The sequence below is a fragment of the Trichomonas vaginalis genome, chromosome IV (genome assembly GCF_026262505.1).
Source record: "Trichomonas vaginalis G3 chromosome IV, whole genome shotgun sequence".
In the NCBI taxonomy this organism is placed as follows: domain Eukaryota; phylum Parabasalia; order Trichomonadida; family Trichomonadidae; genus Trichomonas; species Trichomonas vaginalis.
This window is the reverse complement of record NC_067206.1, coordinates 20,296,254-20,311,287: the sequence shown is the minus strand read 5'-3', so window position 1 is coordinate 20,311,287 and position 15,034 is coordinate 20,296,254. Positions and strand designations below refer to the sequence as shown.

At 29.0% G+C, this 15,034-nt stretch overlaps 2 protein-coding genes across 2 annotated transcripts, besides 6 other annotated features; one reads left to right on the top strand and one right to left on the bottom strand.

Annotated features, from left to right (window-relative positions):
* Window positions 1-1,396: 1,396 nt before the first annotated feature.
* Window positions 1,397-1,434: a mobile genetic element.
* Window positions 1,397-1,434: a terminal%2Cinverted (terminal inverted repeat of Banshee-A3 transposon ID:TVAGG3_0134650).
* A 599-nt stretch (window positions 1,435-2,033) lies between these two features.
* On the bottom strand, window positions 2,034-2,312 carry TVAGG3_0134640 (uncharacterized protein; the record flags this gene model as incomplete). Its single annotated transcript, XM_051224058.1, has 1 exon — window positions 2,034-2,312. The coding sequence occupies one exon, from the start codon at window positions 2,310-2,312 to the stop codon at window positions 2,034-2,036; it is 279 nt and encodes a 92-aa protein (XP_051109044.1).
* Window positions 2,313-3,770: 1,458 nt separating this feature from the next.
* Window positions 3,771-3,807: a mobile genetic element.
* Window positions 3,771-3,807: a terminal%2Cinverted (terminal inverted repeat of Banshee-A3 transposon ID:TVAGG3_0134630).
* A 3,898-nt stretch (window positions 3,808-7,705) lies between these two features.
* TVAGG3_0134620 (uncharacterized protein) lies at window positions 7,706-7,969 on the top strand (the record flags this gene model as incomplete). Its single annotated transcript, XM_051224057.1, has 1 exon — window positions 7,706-7,969. The coding sequence occupies one exon, from the start codon at window positions 7,706-7,708 to the stop codon at window positions 7,967-7,969; it is 264 nt and encodes an 87-aa protein (XP_051109043.1).
* Window positions 7,970-14,456: 6,487 nt separating this feature from the next.
* Window positions 14,457-14,486: a terminal%2Cinverted (terminal inverted repeat of MuDR-3_TvMULE3 transposon ID:TVAGG3_0134610).
* Window positions 14,457-15,034: part of a mobile genetic element that runs on past the window's edge.

Here is a 15,034-nt window from a genome sequence, read left to right as displayed (position 1 = left end):
ATTGTCAGAATAAAAACTTTATTTTTAATAAATTTCAATTTTTTATTTTTTCTTATTTTATATTCTTATTTTCTACACCATAGATAAAAACACTCAAATAACTATATTTAATACATCATATCCATCTATACTTAACTTTAATTAAATTTTAAATCTCAATTTTAAAATGAAAATCGCATAGAAGAAAGAAAAGAAAGAAAGGAGAAAGGGAAAGGAAAAAGGAGAAAAAGAAGAAGAAGAGAGAGAAAAAATAGGACATATTTGATGGTCAAGCGCTTTTTTTGTATTTTCACATGCGAACGTGGAGCGAAGGCTCGAGCGAAGCTAGAGGTCTGAGCTCCACGTTCGCGCAAAATTTTCGACCCTAAAAACCGCTTTGTCCGAGGGTCAAGGCAAAAACGTCACTTTTCCAAAGCATATCTCCATACCACAAGTGGGCTTTTTTAAATTTTTCTACGGTAAAGGTTTGATTTGATCTTTCATATTATAAGGGTAGAAGCGCATGCCTATAGGGAATCATTTGATATAAGAATGAGGGAAATCTATTTTTTGGGCTCAGATTATTCACGACATCGTAAACCAAAAAATCATTTTATATCTTTAAAAACTATATGCGCATAATATATATACCTTATAGATAACATACACATGAGAGAATATGAAAAAACACACTTTGATGAACTTGTATTGTGAATAATTTGTATCAATATAGGGGAATAATATATTTATATAAGTGGCGCACATTCTGTATAGGGGGATATTTTATATTCTATATGTGTTATGTCTATATGAGCATATGAATAGTTCAATCAGATTCAGTATTTGACAAGTATGAAGTTTTTGAGCGTATGAGTTATAAAATATTAAAGTATAGTATATGTGATGTATATATGTGTAGTTGCGCGTGTATTGGCGTGTTTTATAATATGAGCTCTAAATTTAATTTAAGAAATTTTTCGTAAATTTTAATATGACAAGCCTCTCTTGTGAAGGCTTGTCATATTACTACATGCAAAAAGCTCTTAGCTTTTGTTTTTGAATGGGACTACCAAAACATTTTGGCAGTCGCATTCAAAACCAAAAGCCAAGAGACTTTTGCATGTATTATTTGGTAAATTTTTGATTTACCTTGTTTGAAACTTGTGTTTTCAGATGGCATCAAAAATAATGTACGTTATTTTATCAGATCAAAGTAATCTTGATATATTCAATAGATTTATGTACATTCTACTATACTTTTTTCAATTTCTATTATTATCATTTTTTAATTTACAATTCAATTTATAAATTTATCATTATTTTCTAATAAGCTTTTCATATCTTCTACGATTTTTAACTCAAACAAAATACATTCTCAATTTTTTCTGATTTGTTCTCACAAAAATGTTCACAGAATTGTTGTAAACAGAAATTCATCAAAAGTAACACCTCAGAAAAGCTAAAATATTGAATTTTTGGAACTTTTGATAGAGTACGTTTTTAAATATTAATTAAAGTAAATGCATATTTTGTAAAGATTCTTTTTAATAAAAAAATAAAATTTTGAAGAAGAACACAAAATCTTCTGAAAAATAATATCACATAAACTCATATTATTTTCTAATATATAACTATTTTATATAAAAATCAAATTCAATGATCTTAAAAGCGAAGGATAAACCTCAAAATTTACGAATATAATGAGTGGGAATATAATGCTTATCTATCATAAAACCATATGAAATATCAATTTTTGCTTTACGCCTAATTTTTGACGACAATTAGCAAAAAATGTTAAATGTTAACACTCAGTCCATTTGAATATGAAAAATAAAATTGACTTTGATTAAATGTTTTTATTTATCATGCAATTCTTCTTGCGACCAAAGATTTGAATAAAATTTCAAAAAATAAGATAGCTTAAAAAATAATATACGGTAGTGTTTACTAATAGATGAATAGTATATAAATTCTATTAAAATGGATTTGATCCAAAAAATATATAAAATTTGATCATAAATAAAATTGTTTAGTAGTCATTTAAAATGATGTAATTATTCAAATTTTGCTAAGACCCATTCGTCTTTGATATATAACTCCCATTTTTGCATTTCTGGCTCGTACCAAAATTTTGAAACTTCGAATAATTCGTTAGGAGTGTAATTACTATTCGTTTTTGGATTAATATCGAGAGATAAATGTGGTGTATTGTTGTATTTTTCAATGAACTGCTGAACTGAGTCCTTGATTTGTTGAATATCATCCAACTCGTCTGGCAAAAACTTTTCTAAGCTTGGCCACAGGCGCTCCACCTTGCCGTTCTGTCTTGGCATATACGGCAAGGTGTGCTTCCAAACTATTCCGTTTTCCTGCATAACCTGGCCGAATTCACCGCGGTTTTCACCGCCGTTATCGGTCCAGATGCAGTAAGGAATAAACTCCTCTAAAAGTTTTCTTAAAATATTCGCTGTTGAGTTGGAAGACTTGTTTTTCAATAATTTAGTTTTGAGAACTTTACGTGTCATATCATCCAATATGGCAAAAAATGGAAAAGAAACATTACCGTGAAGGTAATGAATATCGCAGTGCCATATCAAATTCTTTGATATGGCACGATATTTGGTAGGTGGATCTGCTGGTTTGTAATCTCTTTTTGAAGATAAACCTGATTCTATCATAAATTTTTCCACTTGATGATGCTTTATTTTTTGTAAATTGTCAAAAATTTGATCTTTTGTCAAATCTTCTATATTTTCAAATTCTTTTGCAATTTCTTCTTTTTCTTTCTCACAATCGGGATTTTGAGCAATATTTTGAAACCTTTTAATCAATAAATAAGTTTTTGAAATTCCTCCTTTATATTGTGAAACACAAGAATTAATTGTTTTTGCTCAAATGTTGGTGGATTTGGTTTTCTGCCGCGAGTAACTTTTGGTAATTCGATTTCTTGAAGTTGAAATGCTCTTCTTATTGTATTTTCGGCAACATTCAATTTAATTTTACCATTTTCCAATTCAACTTCCTTTCCCACACTTTTGTAAGATTCACCTTCTTCTATTCTTCTTTTAGCTTCAAATAGCCATTCTCTGCTTATAGATTTGGCAGTAGTCATAAAAGTGATCCTTCTTTTGTGATAAGATTCAATTTTGAATGTGGATGATAAATAAAAATCAAAAATAATTGTTATAATTTAAATGAAGAAGTAATTTAAAACGATTTTATTTATGATCAAATTTTATATATTTTTTGGATCAAATCCATTTTAATAGAATTTATTACTATTCATCTTTAGTAAACACTACCGTATATTATTTTTTAAGCTATCTTATTTTTGAAATTTTATTCAAATCTTTGGTCGCAAGAAAGAATTGCATGATAAATAAAAACATTTAATCAAAGTCAATTTTATTTTTCATATTCAAATGGACTGAGTGTTAACATTTAACATTTTTTGCTAATTGTCGTCAAAAATTAGGCGTAAAGCAAAAATTGATATTTCATATGGTTTTATGATAGATAAGCATTATATTCCCACTCATTATATTCGTAAATTTTGAGGTTTATCCTTCGCTTTTAAGATCATTGAATTTGATTTTATATAAAATAGTTATATATTAGAAATAATATGAGTTTATGTGATATTATTTTTCAGAAGATTTCATTCTATATGCCTATGAAAAGTACTCTCAAAACTAACTTTTTCCTAATTATAATTAAATCTAGAATATTGTATTATGCTTAGTATTATTTCATTTTTCTCATTCAATTTAGAATTTACAAATGTCAAAAAATTGAGAGCTGTCGCTTTTGATGAATTTCTGTTTATTACAGAATATTCGTCATTTTCTCTCTTCAGATTCATGTGGATTTTTCAAATTCATCAAAAAATTTAACCCAATAAAAATTTGAATTGATATATTAATTTTACATTATATTATCACCACCAATCTATTTTTATATATTCCATTATTTATTTTATAATACAATTTATTATTTTTTTCATTCCCTCTCAAATATCAAATTTCTATTCATAGTTTCCAAATTTCCCTACCCAACTTCTTAAATTCAACATCACTTGTGTTCAAATTATTCAATTTTTGAGAACACTTATTCAAAATTTATCAAATTTGTTATCCATATTATATCTTTAAAATTCATCGCTATTAACATATCATATCTAAATGCTTCTTAGATATATGTCAATTTACTCAATTTACCCATTTTTCACATATTATATGTTTTTATTTTTTTCAAAATCATTAATATCTCTATACATTATAAATATTCACAATACAAAACTATCACATATTAATTCTCAACTATACACACAGTTAAACATAATAATTCATTTACAATTACATCTAATTTGTCTCAATTTATAACCTCTGATATTATAAAGTTAAAACCCAAAATGTCCCATATAAATACCACTTAATACGCATATCAAATCTATTTAAAACCATAATTTATGAAATTATATATTCAATTCAACTCAAGCTATGATTACCACTCATATTTATTCATCACATTAACTAGCTCTGATCAGAAAAAACCAGAATTTTCGAAAAAGTGACACCAACTATTAAAGTTATTTTATTACTAGATTTATTTACAAATTATAAGATAATATCATTAACCGAATATATTTTTAATATAAATAAAAAACTTTTTTTATACAAAAAATTACAATCAATCGATAAATATTATAAAACATTTATTCCAAAAAGATTAAGTAATAGGTGGGATCCTGCATATAATATAATTTTATGTCATAAAGTTTACAAATTTTAGATGGACCACAGTGAGAATGTGAGTGGTTAATTTAAAGGTGGTCTGATAAAGACATCGAAGCTTACTCAACACAGCATGAAGCAGTTTCTAATACACAATCTTACTAGTGGTGTTTCGGTCGCCAGCGCTCTCATAGGGGTGCTGATTTCAAAAACCACGACTTCAAATTATTCAACAATACTCAATGCAGCATGAAGCAGCTACTACTGCTGTATCTTACTGGTAGTGTTTTGGTCGTTGGCTCTTGCACAGTCTCTCAGATTTTCAAATTTTTTTTCAACACTATCTTGTTTCGCTCTCAGAAAGCTATCCTACAAAGACATCGAAGCTTACTCAACACAGCATGAAGCAGTTTCTAATACACAATCTTACTAGTGGTGTTTCGGTCGCCAGCGCTCTCATAGGGGTGCTGATTTCAAAAACCACTACTTCAAATTATTCAACAATACTCAATGCAGCATGAAGCAGCTACTACTGCTGTATCTTACTGGTACTGTTCTTCGCTTCTTACTATCAACTCTAAAACTAGTTCGATGTATTATTTATTCATATATAAATATATACATATATAAATATATACATATATAAATATATACATATATAAATATATACATATATAAATATATACATATATAAATATATACATATATAAATATATACATATATAAATATATACATATATAAATATATACATATATAAATATATACATATATAAATATATACATATATAAATATATACATATATAAATATATACATATATAAATATATACATATATAAATATATACATATATAAATATATACATATATAAATATATACATATATAAATATATACATATATAAATATATACATATATAAATATATACATATATAAATATATACATATATAAATATATACATATATAAATATATACATATATAAATATATACATATATAAATATATACATATATAAATATATACATATATAAATATATACATATATAAATATATACATATATAAATATATACATATATAAATATATACATATATAAATATATACATATATAAATATATACATATATACATATATACATATATACATATATACATATATAAATATATACATATATAAATATATACATATATAAATATATACATATATAAATATATACATATATAAATATATACATATATAAATATATACATATATAAATATATACATATATAAATATATACATATATAAATATATACATATATAAATATATACATATATAAATATATACATATATAAATATATACATATATAAATATATACATATATAAATATATACATATATATAAATATACATATATATAAATATACATATATATATAAATATATAAATAACAAAATACAATCAAAAAATAGTGTTTGGAAATTTAAGGTTAAGTGTCACTTTTTCGTAAATTCTACCACACTCATTTATGAAATTATATATTCAATTCAACTCAAGCTATGATTACCACTCATATTTATTCATCACATTAACTAGCTCTGATCATACGCCGCACACAGGTCAATATCTCAAATACTCATGAAAAAATGGATTTTAGTTTTAGTAATGTGGATTTTGGTTTTAAAATTGCGAACTTTTTGGAAAAGTGACACCAAAATCCACGGTGACTCTATTTATATTCATATTGTGATTCTATTTAAATTTATGATTTATTATATTTTCTATTGATAATCAAAACAAATTCTATAGTTTATATTACTTCCTATAGTGACGCTAAAGCTCTTTCAAATTTTTAAAATACGGTGGCTTCACGACGTAAACCAGTTGTATTTGTATGGACGGCCAAAATATTAAGCAGAGATTTCAGCATTAATGGAACATTTTAAAGGTTCTTTTTTAAACCTCAAACTTTTCAATTCATTTCTAACGTCATTTATAAATTCAATTGAAAATGAAATAGGATTCTGGCATGCTTCATCTAGTGTATTGAAATGAAAAGGTTTATCTATTATCTCTTCCAATATAATTGACTTACCACAACAATCTGTATGATTACTATTAAGTGAAAAAGTAATTATTTGATGTTGACCAAAATTATGTTTTTATTATGTGTATGGTTCATATTTCGTGCATACTCATGTTTTGAAGGTTCTATGATTTGGTTTCTCGGATATTGATTGTAAATCACATTGTGATCTAAAGCAAACATATAATTTAAGACTGTATTTAAGGTATTGAGTGGGGTGAGATAGGGTGGATCTATATCCAATGTGATGAGAAGCAAAAGTGAATTAAATAAATAAAATTGTATCAAAGAAGTGACCTGGAAGGGGGTCCTTTCTCAAGGTCAGGGCCCCTTCTAGTCTTTCTGGCCTTTGCAATCAGATTTCTTTCCATAATCTCAGTGATAGCCGTCCATAATTTGGACAATTTCCCAAGCAAAACGATGTGAGGTGAAATTCACCACCCGACACTTCGATCAATATTGAGTTTTATTTGGATGGAAAATGCATCTCTTTAGTGGAAATGAATAGACAGCCTTCTAAAATGCATTCATGTACAATATTTACCTGATCAAAAATTGTGGTTTGCAATCTACACAATAAAATAAAATTCCTTGCTGCATGCGACTGCTCTAATTTAGTAAGATGTTTGGAATCATATGAGGTTGAACCTCCATCACTTACATAGGTATCAAATTGCTTGACAAATATGGGCTTATTTACAGAAAAGTTCGGGATATTGATCCGAAAGGATACTTTGCCTGCCCCAGGAATGAGGTGATTGCTAACCATCAAAGCAGTAAGGGCTTTCTTGATAAGTTTACGCGCTAGCACATTTTCAACATGGACGAGTTCATGATCACATGTTTGAAGACAAGATATACTGCCTTCCCAGAAAAAGTGAAGAAGCTGCTCGCCAATTGAGTCCAAGATCACCTGCACATATCATCTATGCTATGCCATAGCATGGGTGGTGTTCCAGTACCAACATTGTTTTTGCTACCTGTTTTGAAGAATCTCCCTATAGAACTCGAGGAATTCTCGAGATCTGGTGAAGCATTTTTCACCTCATATTCCAAGGGATGGGTCACAAGGGAACTATTCATTGCTTGGACCTTACAATTCATTGAGTTTCTCAGCGGATATCGCATGAGGTTGTGTATCGAGCAGAGGGATCGACCATTCTGTTTCAACCTCAACATTATCAAACATTAGATCAAGATTTAAAGAACAACAAATTTATGTTGATAAAAATTAGATTTAAATTGTTCAAAACAAATCTATAATGCAATCACAACAGAATTCCTGGATTCATTAATTTTTTGGTGCGTAATGCATGTTATTTGTGCATTTAATAAAAATTTATATCTCATCAGCGATGATGAAATCTTGAAGTAAATAAGAAATAAAATTTTTTATGTTACAAAAAATCATTGACTCATTAAAAATTCTGGAACATCCGATAAAATCAATTTCATCATGTCCACAATTTGACAAATATATCAGAAATCAATGGCTTCCTCACACAAAACAATGGATGACATATTACAAAAAACCAGGAATGATTTTGTGTAAAAATAAGAAATTTTATATAGAATTTGAGTATTTTTAATCGACAGATATTGTCCATTATTCATCAGGCAATATATATTTCATTTTTATGGAATAATATATGTGTCAATCTAACTGTTCGCCACACTATCAAAATTGAGAATATTTTTGGTCATATCACTGACACATCAGAATTCTCTCAATTTGCATTGACATACTATCAAATCTTAATTCCACATCTCAAAAAGATATACATTATGTTATACTCTCTTTTAATTTTTTATATTAATTTATTTTTGAACAACTCCAAATTCATAATACATAAATTGATGTGTGGTAAGACGAATTGGTGAAAGTGAGGCATATCTCAATATTTTCACCAGATTTTCAGGCATATAGCATGGATAATATTATTTAATCCAACTTATCAAAGCTAAACAAGATAAGAAATGCGTTTTAAATTTTTTTTCAAACAAAATTGAACAAAAAATACACTTAGAAGATATATTTCTTTAAGTTATTTATAGTAATGGAAATAGTATGGTATATCTATCATTAACATATAAGCAGATCATACTTCTCTTGTGCCATGCATTTATGAATTAAGAATTTTGTAAATTCAACTGTATATAATAATCTTTTAATTTAAAAACATCACCAGACCAAGAGATGTTAATCATGTGCATCTAATATATTTGTTTTGGTCTAGCATTAATAAAAAGATCATTTATTCTGATTAATATTTATCCAATAATAATATATATTCATTTATGAATTTAATTAACTTATTTTAAACTTAATATTTAACAAAGAATAATGGTAATATTCCATGGTCTAAAGTAATTATTCAACATTCTTAATAAAATAAGATATATGCTTTATGTCTAATATATTTTTGTAGAAATTTCGAGGAAATATTGAAGTTTCAACATCACTTCACTTCCACATTTCGTCTTACGACACTTTTTGTAAATTAGAAGATTCATTTGACAAAGTCGAGAATAGCAGAGTTCCTGCCAAAAGTCTGATTGAATCAGACTTTCCGCAGGAACTCTGCTTTGCTGTATTAGAATTGGATCAGATATTTCATAGAAACTCTGCTTGGTTATATTAGTAGGGGTTATATTAATAGGGTTCACTGGCCCTTTGTGGACCAGTGATTCAGTAATTAAGTCGAGCCAAACAGAGTTCCGACGAAACTTCTGATTCAATGAGGTAATTCGTCGGAACTCTGTTTGACTGTATTATAATTGTGTTCATTGGCCCTCTGTGGACCAGCGATTGAGTATACAAGTCGAGTTGAGCAGAATTGTTCTGATGTATAATGAAATATTATACTTAAGATCAATTCTATTCAACTTTCCAGAAGGTTTGCTTGTCAGCCTTAGGGCTGATTTGCTTAAGTTGGTTATCTATTGCCTGGAAATCCACTAGGCAACATAAAAATAAATTAATATGAAAAATTAAAAGATATCTTTTTGAGATGTGGAATTAAGATTTGATAGTATGTCAATGCAAATTGAGAGAATTCTGATGTGTCAGTGATATGACCAAAAATATTCTCAATTTTGATAGTGTGGCGAACAGTTAGATTGACACATATATTATTCCATAAAAATGAAATATATATTGCCTGATGAATAATGGACAATATCTGTCGATTAAAAATACTCAAATTCTATATAAAATTTCTTATTTTTACACAAAAATTAATTTACTTTAAAATTTATATATAAGTCACATAGCTGACACATTGACCTTTTTGAACTCCACACTATCGTCACTATAACGACAAGCTTAGATTTTTGCATTTTAACTACAATATTTTTCAATCTTGGCCCAGTAATGTTAAAAATTGAGTTCCATTTGTCCTATGATGCCGAATATAGCGAATCACTATAAGTTAGTGAGTTCGGACATCCTTTTCCTGTTAGATCTGTTTTTGAATTTCTTATGAAAAATTCAATCTTGAATTCTGAAATTAATTGAGTATCTTGGTATAAGATTTTGGAAGAGTTTTGCTTCATGTTGCATAACCTAAGGGAGAAACCATTGATATACAGAATACATGGTAAGGGAGTTTTCAACTTCAAGGACGGAAGTTTTACCAGTTTGATCTGTATTGTGATAGATAGTTTGTGATCGACTGTTACAAAAATGTCACTTTTTGTCAGAGCAAGAGCTTCGAAAAATTGCAGAACGTTTTGCAAAATAATTCTATAGAGAGCCCTGGAAGGTTTAATTTCAGTTTGATAATATAGGCAACACCTATATAGAAATACCTTGCAGATTTGAACTGAAAGATTAGCTAATGGATTTCTGCATTACCTTTTTTTGGCAAAGGTCAACATTTTATTTGGCCCCATAAACCATGCGGTTTGATCGATATTGACTGGCAATATGGCTTTTCTTTATGCTTGGCAATAAGTTCTTGTTTGAACTGGTTAATTTTATTAATTTTCCCCTCAGCATCTTCTTGATTTGCAAGTTTTATTTTGGTATTTGGTGTATGAAGACAAAATGAATATCTTTTTCGAAAATAAGTGCACCAAGTTCTAGATGCCTTAAAATTTTCACATTTTTTTATCATCGCTAAAGTAAATATAGACTCTAATAGCCATATCTACTAACATTCTGTTAGTGAAAAAAGTCGTTTTTGAATGGATTCCTTTGAAATAATGATTGGAAGAGCATATTACAATTCAAAATATAATTCACAATTAAGTCTCGAGCGTGCAGTTTTTGGTGAATAATTTGGTTTTGCATGACGCTTCCTCATCCAATCGTATAGTATCGGTGGTTTGATTAAAATCCTTTTCGAATTTTTTTGACTTTGCGTTTTCGTGATATGATATGAACCGTGGGAAAAAATTGGGACCCCACGATTCAGACTTTTTGATGTAGCATAGTTACACCCCATATATGTATGAGTGAATATCAATACTCATGTTATAGGTTATTCTATTCAAGAAATTAAGGATGATGTGAAGACTATAAAATCTTATATTTTATGAACTAGGAAAATTCTGTGATATTTCAGTTTCGAAATATATTAATAGGATGAAATGCAATGGTGAATGTGTTTAAGTTCAGTCCAAAATCTTGAGTTTGAAATGAATTTCAAAATTATAAAAAGTGTGTTTTTCAAACAGTGGTAACAAGTCCAGATAACTATTAACTATGTGCGTATTTAAATAATATTGGTAGAAAATCAAAAATGAGTTAAAATCATCGATAATGAAAACCAGAATAATCGGTAATGGGGTCCTTTCTCAAGGTCAGGGCCCCATTCTAGTCTTTATGGGGCTGTAATCTTAATATGGAAGCCGAGTCTCGGGGAAAGGTGTCTCAAATATAGACGGTTTCCTGAGACTCGGCAGTAGAGATTGTAAGCGAGGCCCTGATCTCTTATGAGGTCAGAGCCTGAATTTGTAAAACTTTTAGGGCCGAGTTCTTGTGAGACCGTCCTTATGATCGACGATCATCTCAAAACTCGGCCCTGAGGATTGATCTTGCAGGCTCTGGCCCCAAAAGAGACTAGAGCTTCGTATTTGATGCTTCTCAGCGCCGAGTTCCGCTGAGAAGTGTCCGTGATCTGGACAATCTCAGGAAACTCGACTCTGAGGACTATATGCGAAGCTCTGATCTCTGCTGAGGCCAGAGCCTGTAGTTGTAGGTCTTTCAGGGCCGAGTTTTGATGAGAACCTGCATCATGCTTGTGATGAGGTCAAAATTCGGCCCTGAGGATTACATTTGTAGGCACTGGCCTTTCCTGAGGCCAGAGCTTATGGATTTCATTCGGATAGATAGAGTATGATTATTTATAAGATAGATATAGTATATTTGAGGAGATTTAAAAGGAATTTGAAATTTATATTCGATTCAAAAAGAGTTTGTCAAGAAAGGGTAAAGGAACAATACCCTGCATTTGTAAACTACTTTCTTGAATTGATATCCAATGGATAGCATTTTAAAGAAAAAGTGCACGTTTTTCCCATTCTGCATATATATGTGCAGAATGGGAAAAGTGTCTCATACATTCGCATCGAAAGGCAAAACTTCACCTAAATTCAAAAATAAAAGGTATATATGCGGAATTTGCACATCATAATAATTTATTGAATTTTTTCATCTGGTCGCTGACCATTCAACATTTAGTAGACGAAAAAAATTCGCTGTCAGATTTTAATTTTTCTGACTTATTGGCATCTTTCCTGTTGATTTCTTCGAGTTTTGTTGGAGTTGTCAGCACCTCTTTCATAAGATAATATTTTTTGAAAACATACATATAGCGCTGCCTAAATTTGTAACACCATGCTGATGACGCAAAAAAAATCATCCGTATTGAAGATGAGGGTATTCGAAAGATGCATGCATTTCAATGTTTTGTAAAATGTGAGAATTAATAAAAAAACAGGAGTAATAAACCCGTTATCCAATATGGTTACAATGATTTCTTCTAATTCTGCTTTTAAAGCTTTTTTTGAAGTTTGATTTAGCATATTTTGGATTGTATTCTGAACTCTCTTTGATTTTTTTGAGCCAATTTCGGATATTTCTGTCGTCTGCTTGTATTTGCTTGGAGATCTTTGTGGAGCTGATTTGAATTTTATTTTGAACAACATCTTTGATAAATGATAGAATTGGGATAAAATCAAGTGGGCCCTCAAATTGAGAAGCCCATACGGAGATCAAAGATGTTTCCGAACGAATAAGTTGTACATCATGATAGGGTATCTAGACGGTAATTAATATAGCTATTCAATTTGGAAATTTAATTTTTAAACCATATTTATTATTGTATTAAATTTGCTATTAGCGATAACAATATGTTTTGTTGATATGATTATAACCTATAAATACTAATTATATATATCAATGATATAACAAGACACAAAATATATCTTATGTGTGAGCAATATTAGGTGTGTTATTAGTTTGTATATGTATATATAATGTATTTGGAATATGCCTATTAGAATTTCTATTGTGTTGAAAGTGTTTTTTAGGAAAAATAATTTCGATGTCTTAAAGAAGTGTGCCAGATTTGATTTGACAGTATGGATATATTTTAATTCATGAGTATATTTGTACTGTATGTGTTTTATGTAAAAAGTCTAAGATTTTTTTCGAAATCTCCAAGATATACACAATTCATTTTTCGGTGTCATATAGAGAACCAGAGTCTGTGAGGTACTGATTCTATCTATATACATCATAGACTCTAGTTCCAAGCTGAAATGACTAAAATTTGATGCAATTTCAACATTTTTACCCAATTTTTATCCATTTTGGTTGAGAATTGGAGGGTGAGAGTGTTATTGTATGAAACAATATCTCTCATCTTCCAATTCATCCTATGACCTCGAAACTGTTTTGATTATTTTCAATTTATTAAAAAGATATTTTATTTCAACAAATTTATATTTTATTCTCAATATATAAAAATATTTGAAAAAATGAATGATTGTATTTTGAAAATCTTTTCAGGTTCGGTCAAAATTGAGGATAAGTTGAGAACATGTGAAGATATTCTGGAATCTGTATTTATTCGAGAATTAAATATGAATCACGAAAAAGATTTTTTAAATTGTCAAGTCAGCACGCTTAACAAAATCAAAATTGCCGCACAATTTAAGGGTGTGTCATTTTTCTTCCACTGTTTTATAAGCCATTTCTGCACCAAACAGTTCATATATTATATTATGACATGGTCAAAAAATTTCATGATAATCATTTTATCAGGCAATTTTCAGTGAACGTCCACTCTGAGACTTCATTGAGATATTGTGCATTATCTCCAAATCTCAATATGACATACCGCCGTGCACTACTTCAGAGGAAGAACATCAAATAACGATACAGCTTCTAGAAAATTTTGATAATCCATCTGAAGAAGATATTTCCAAAATAACTTCTAGTTAATGGATAGTGGATGATTTTAATGGAAAAATCATTGCCATTTCCGTCATCCTTGAGCGGGATCGTAATATCAGAAACTATGGATCGGAGTAGTCGTTTTCCCGGTCTTTGTTGGATGATTGAAGATCCCCGATCTTGGATTCCAGATCGCGGAATTTGCCCTGAAGGAATTTCATTTCCTTCAGGGCATTAGAGGTCCTTGTATTCCTCCACACGGCAGTACGCATTGGAGTAGGGGTAATTTTAGCTAAAAGTGACACACCTGTAAAAAGTGACACACCCGTGAAGGGTGTGATTACCGATCGGTAATTTCGACAGTTTAGAATTTAAAATTTTTTATGGAACTGTTGCGAGTTTCATAAAGAATTTAAGGACTATAAGCAAAGATTTGAATCAAAATCTTAGACCTAAGCCGATCGCTTCGCTCGCGGCTTCCGCGAATTACAGATCAGCAAAGATTTGAATCAAAATCTTAGACCTAAGCCGATCGCTTCGCTCGTGGCTTTCTTTATTATTTTAAATTTGCATATTTCCATCAAAAGTTCATAAGGTAAAAAATTTCGTTTATATTATTGCAAAATAAAATCTTCATTATCAAAATAATATTAAATGATAATATAATATAATTTATAAACAACTATTATTTAATAAAGTTTAATTGCCAAGGTTCATCTAATTTTTTGATTTTTAATGTTTTATGAATTTTATTTATCATGTATATATCTAATGAAGATTATATATGTAGAAGATAAGTACCTTAATATGTACGTAAAAATTAATGAAATTTATTTTGAATGTAGAACCGAG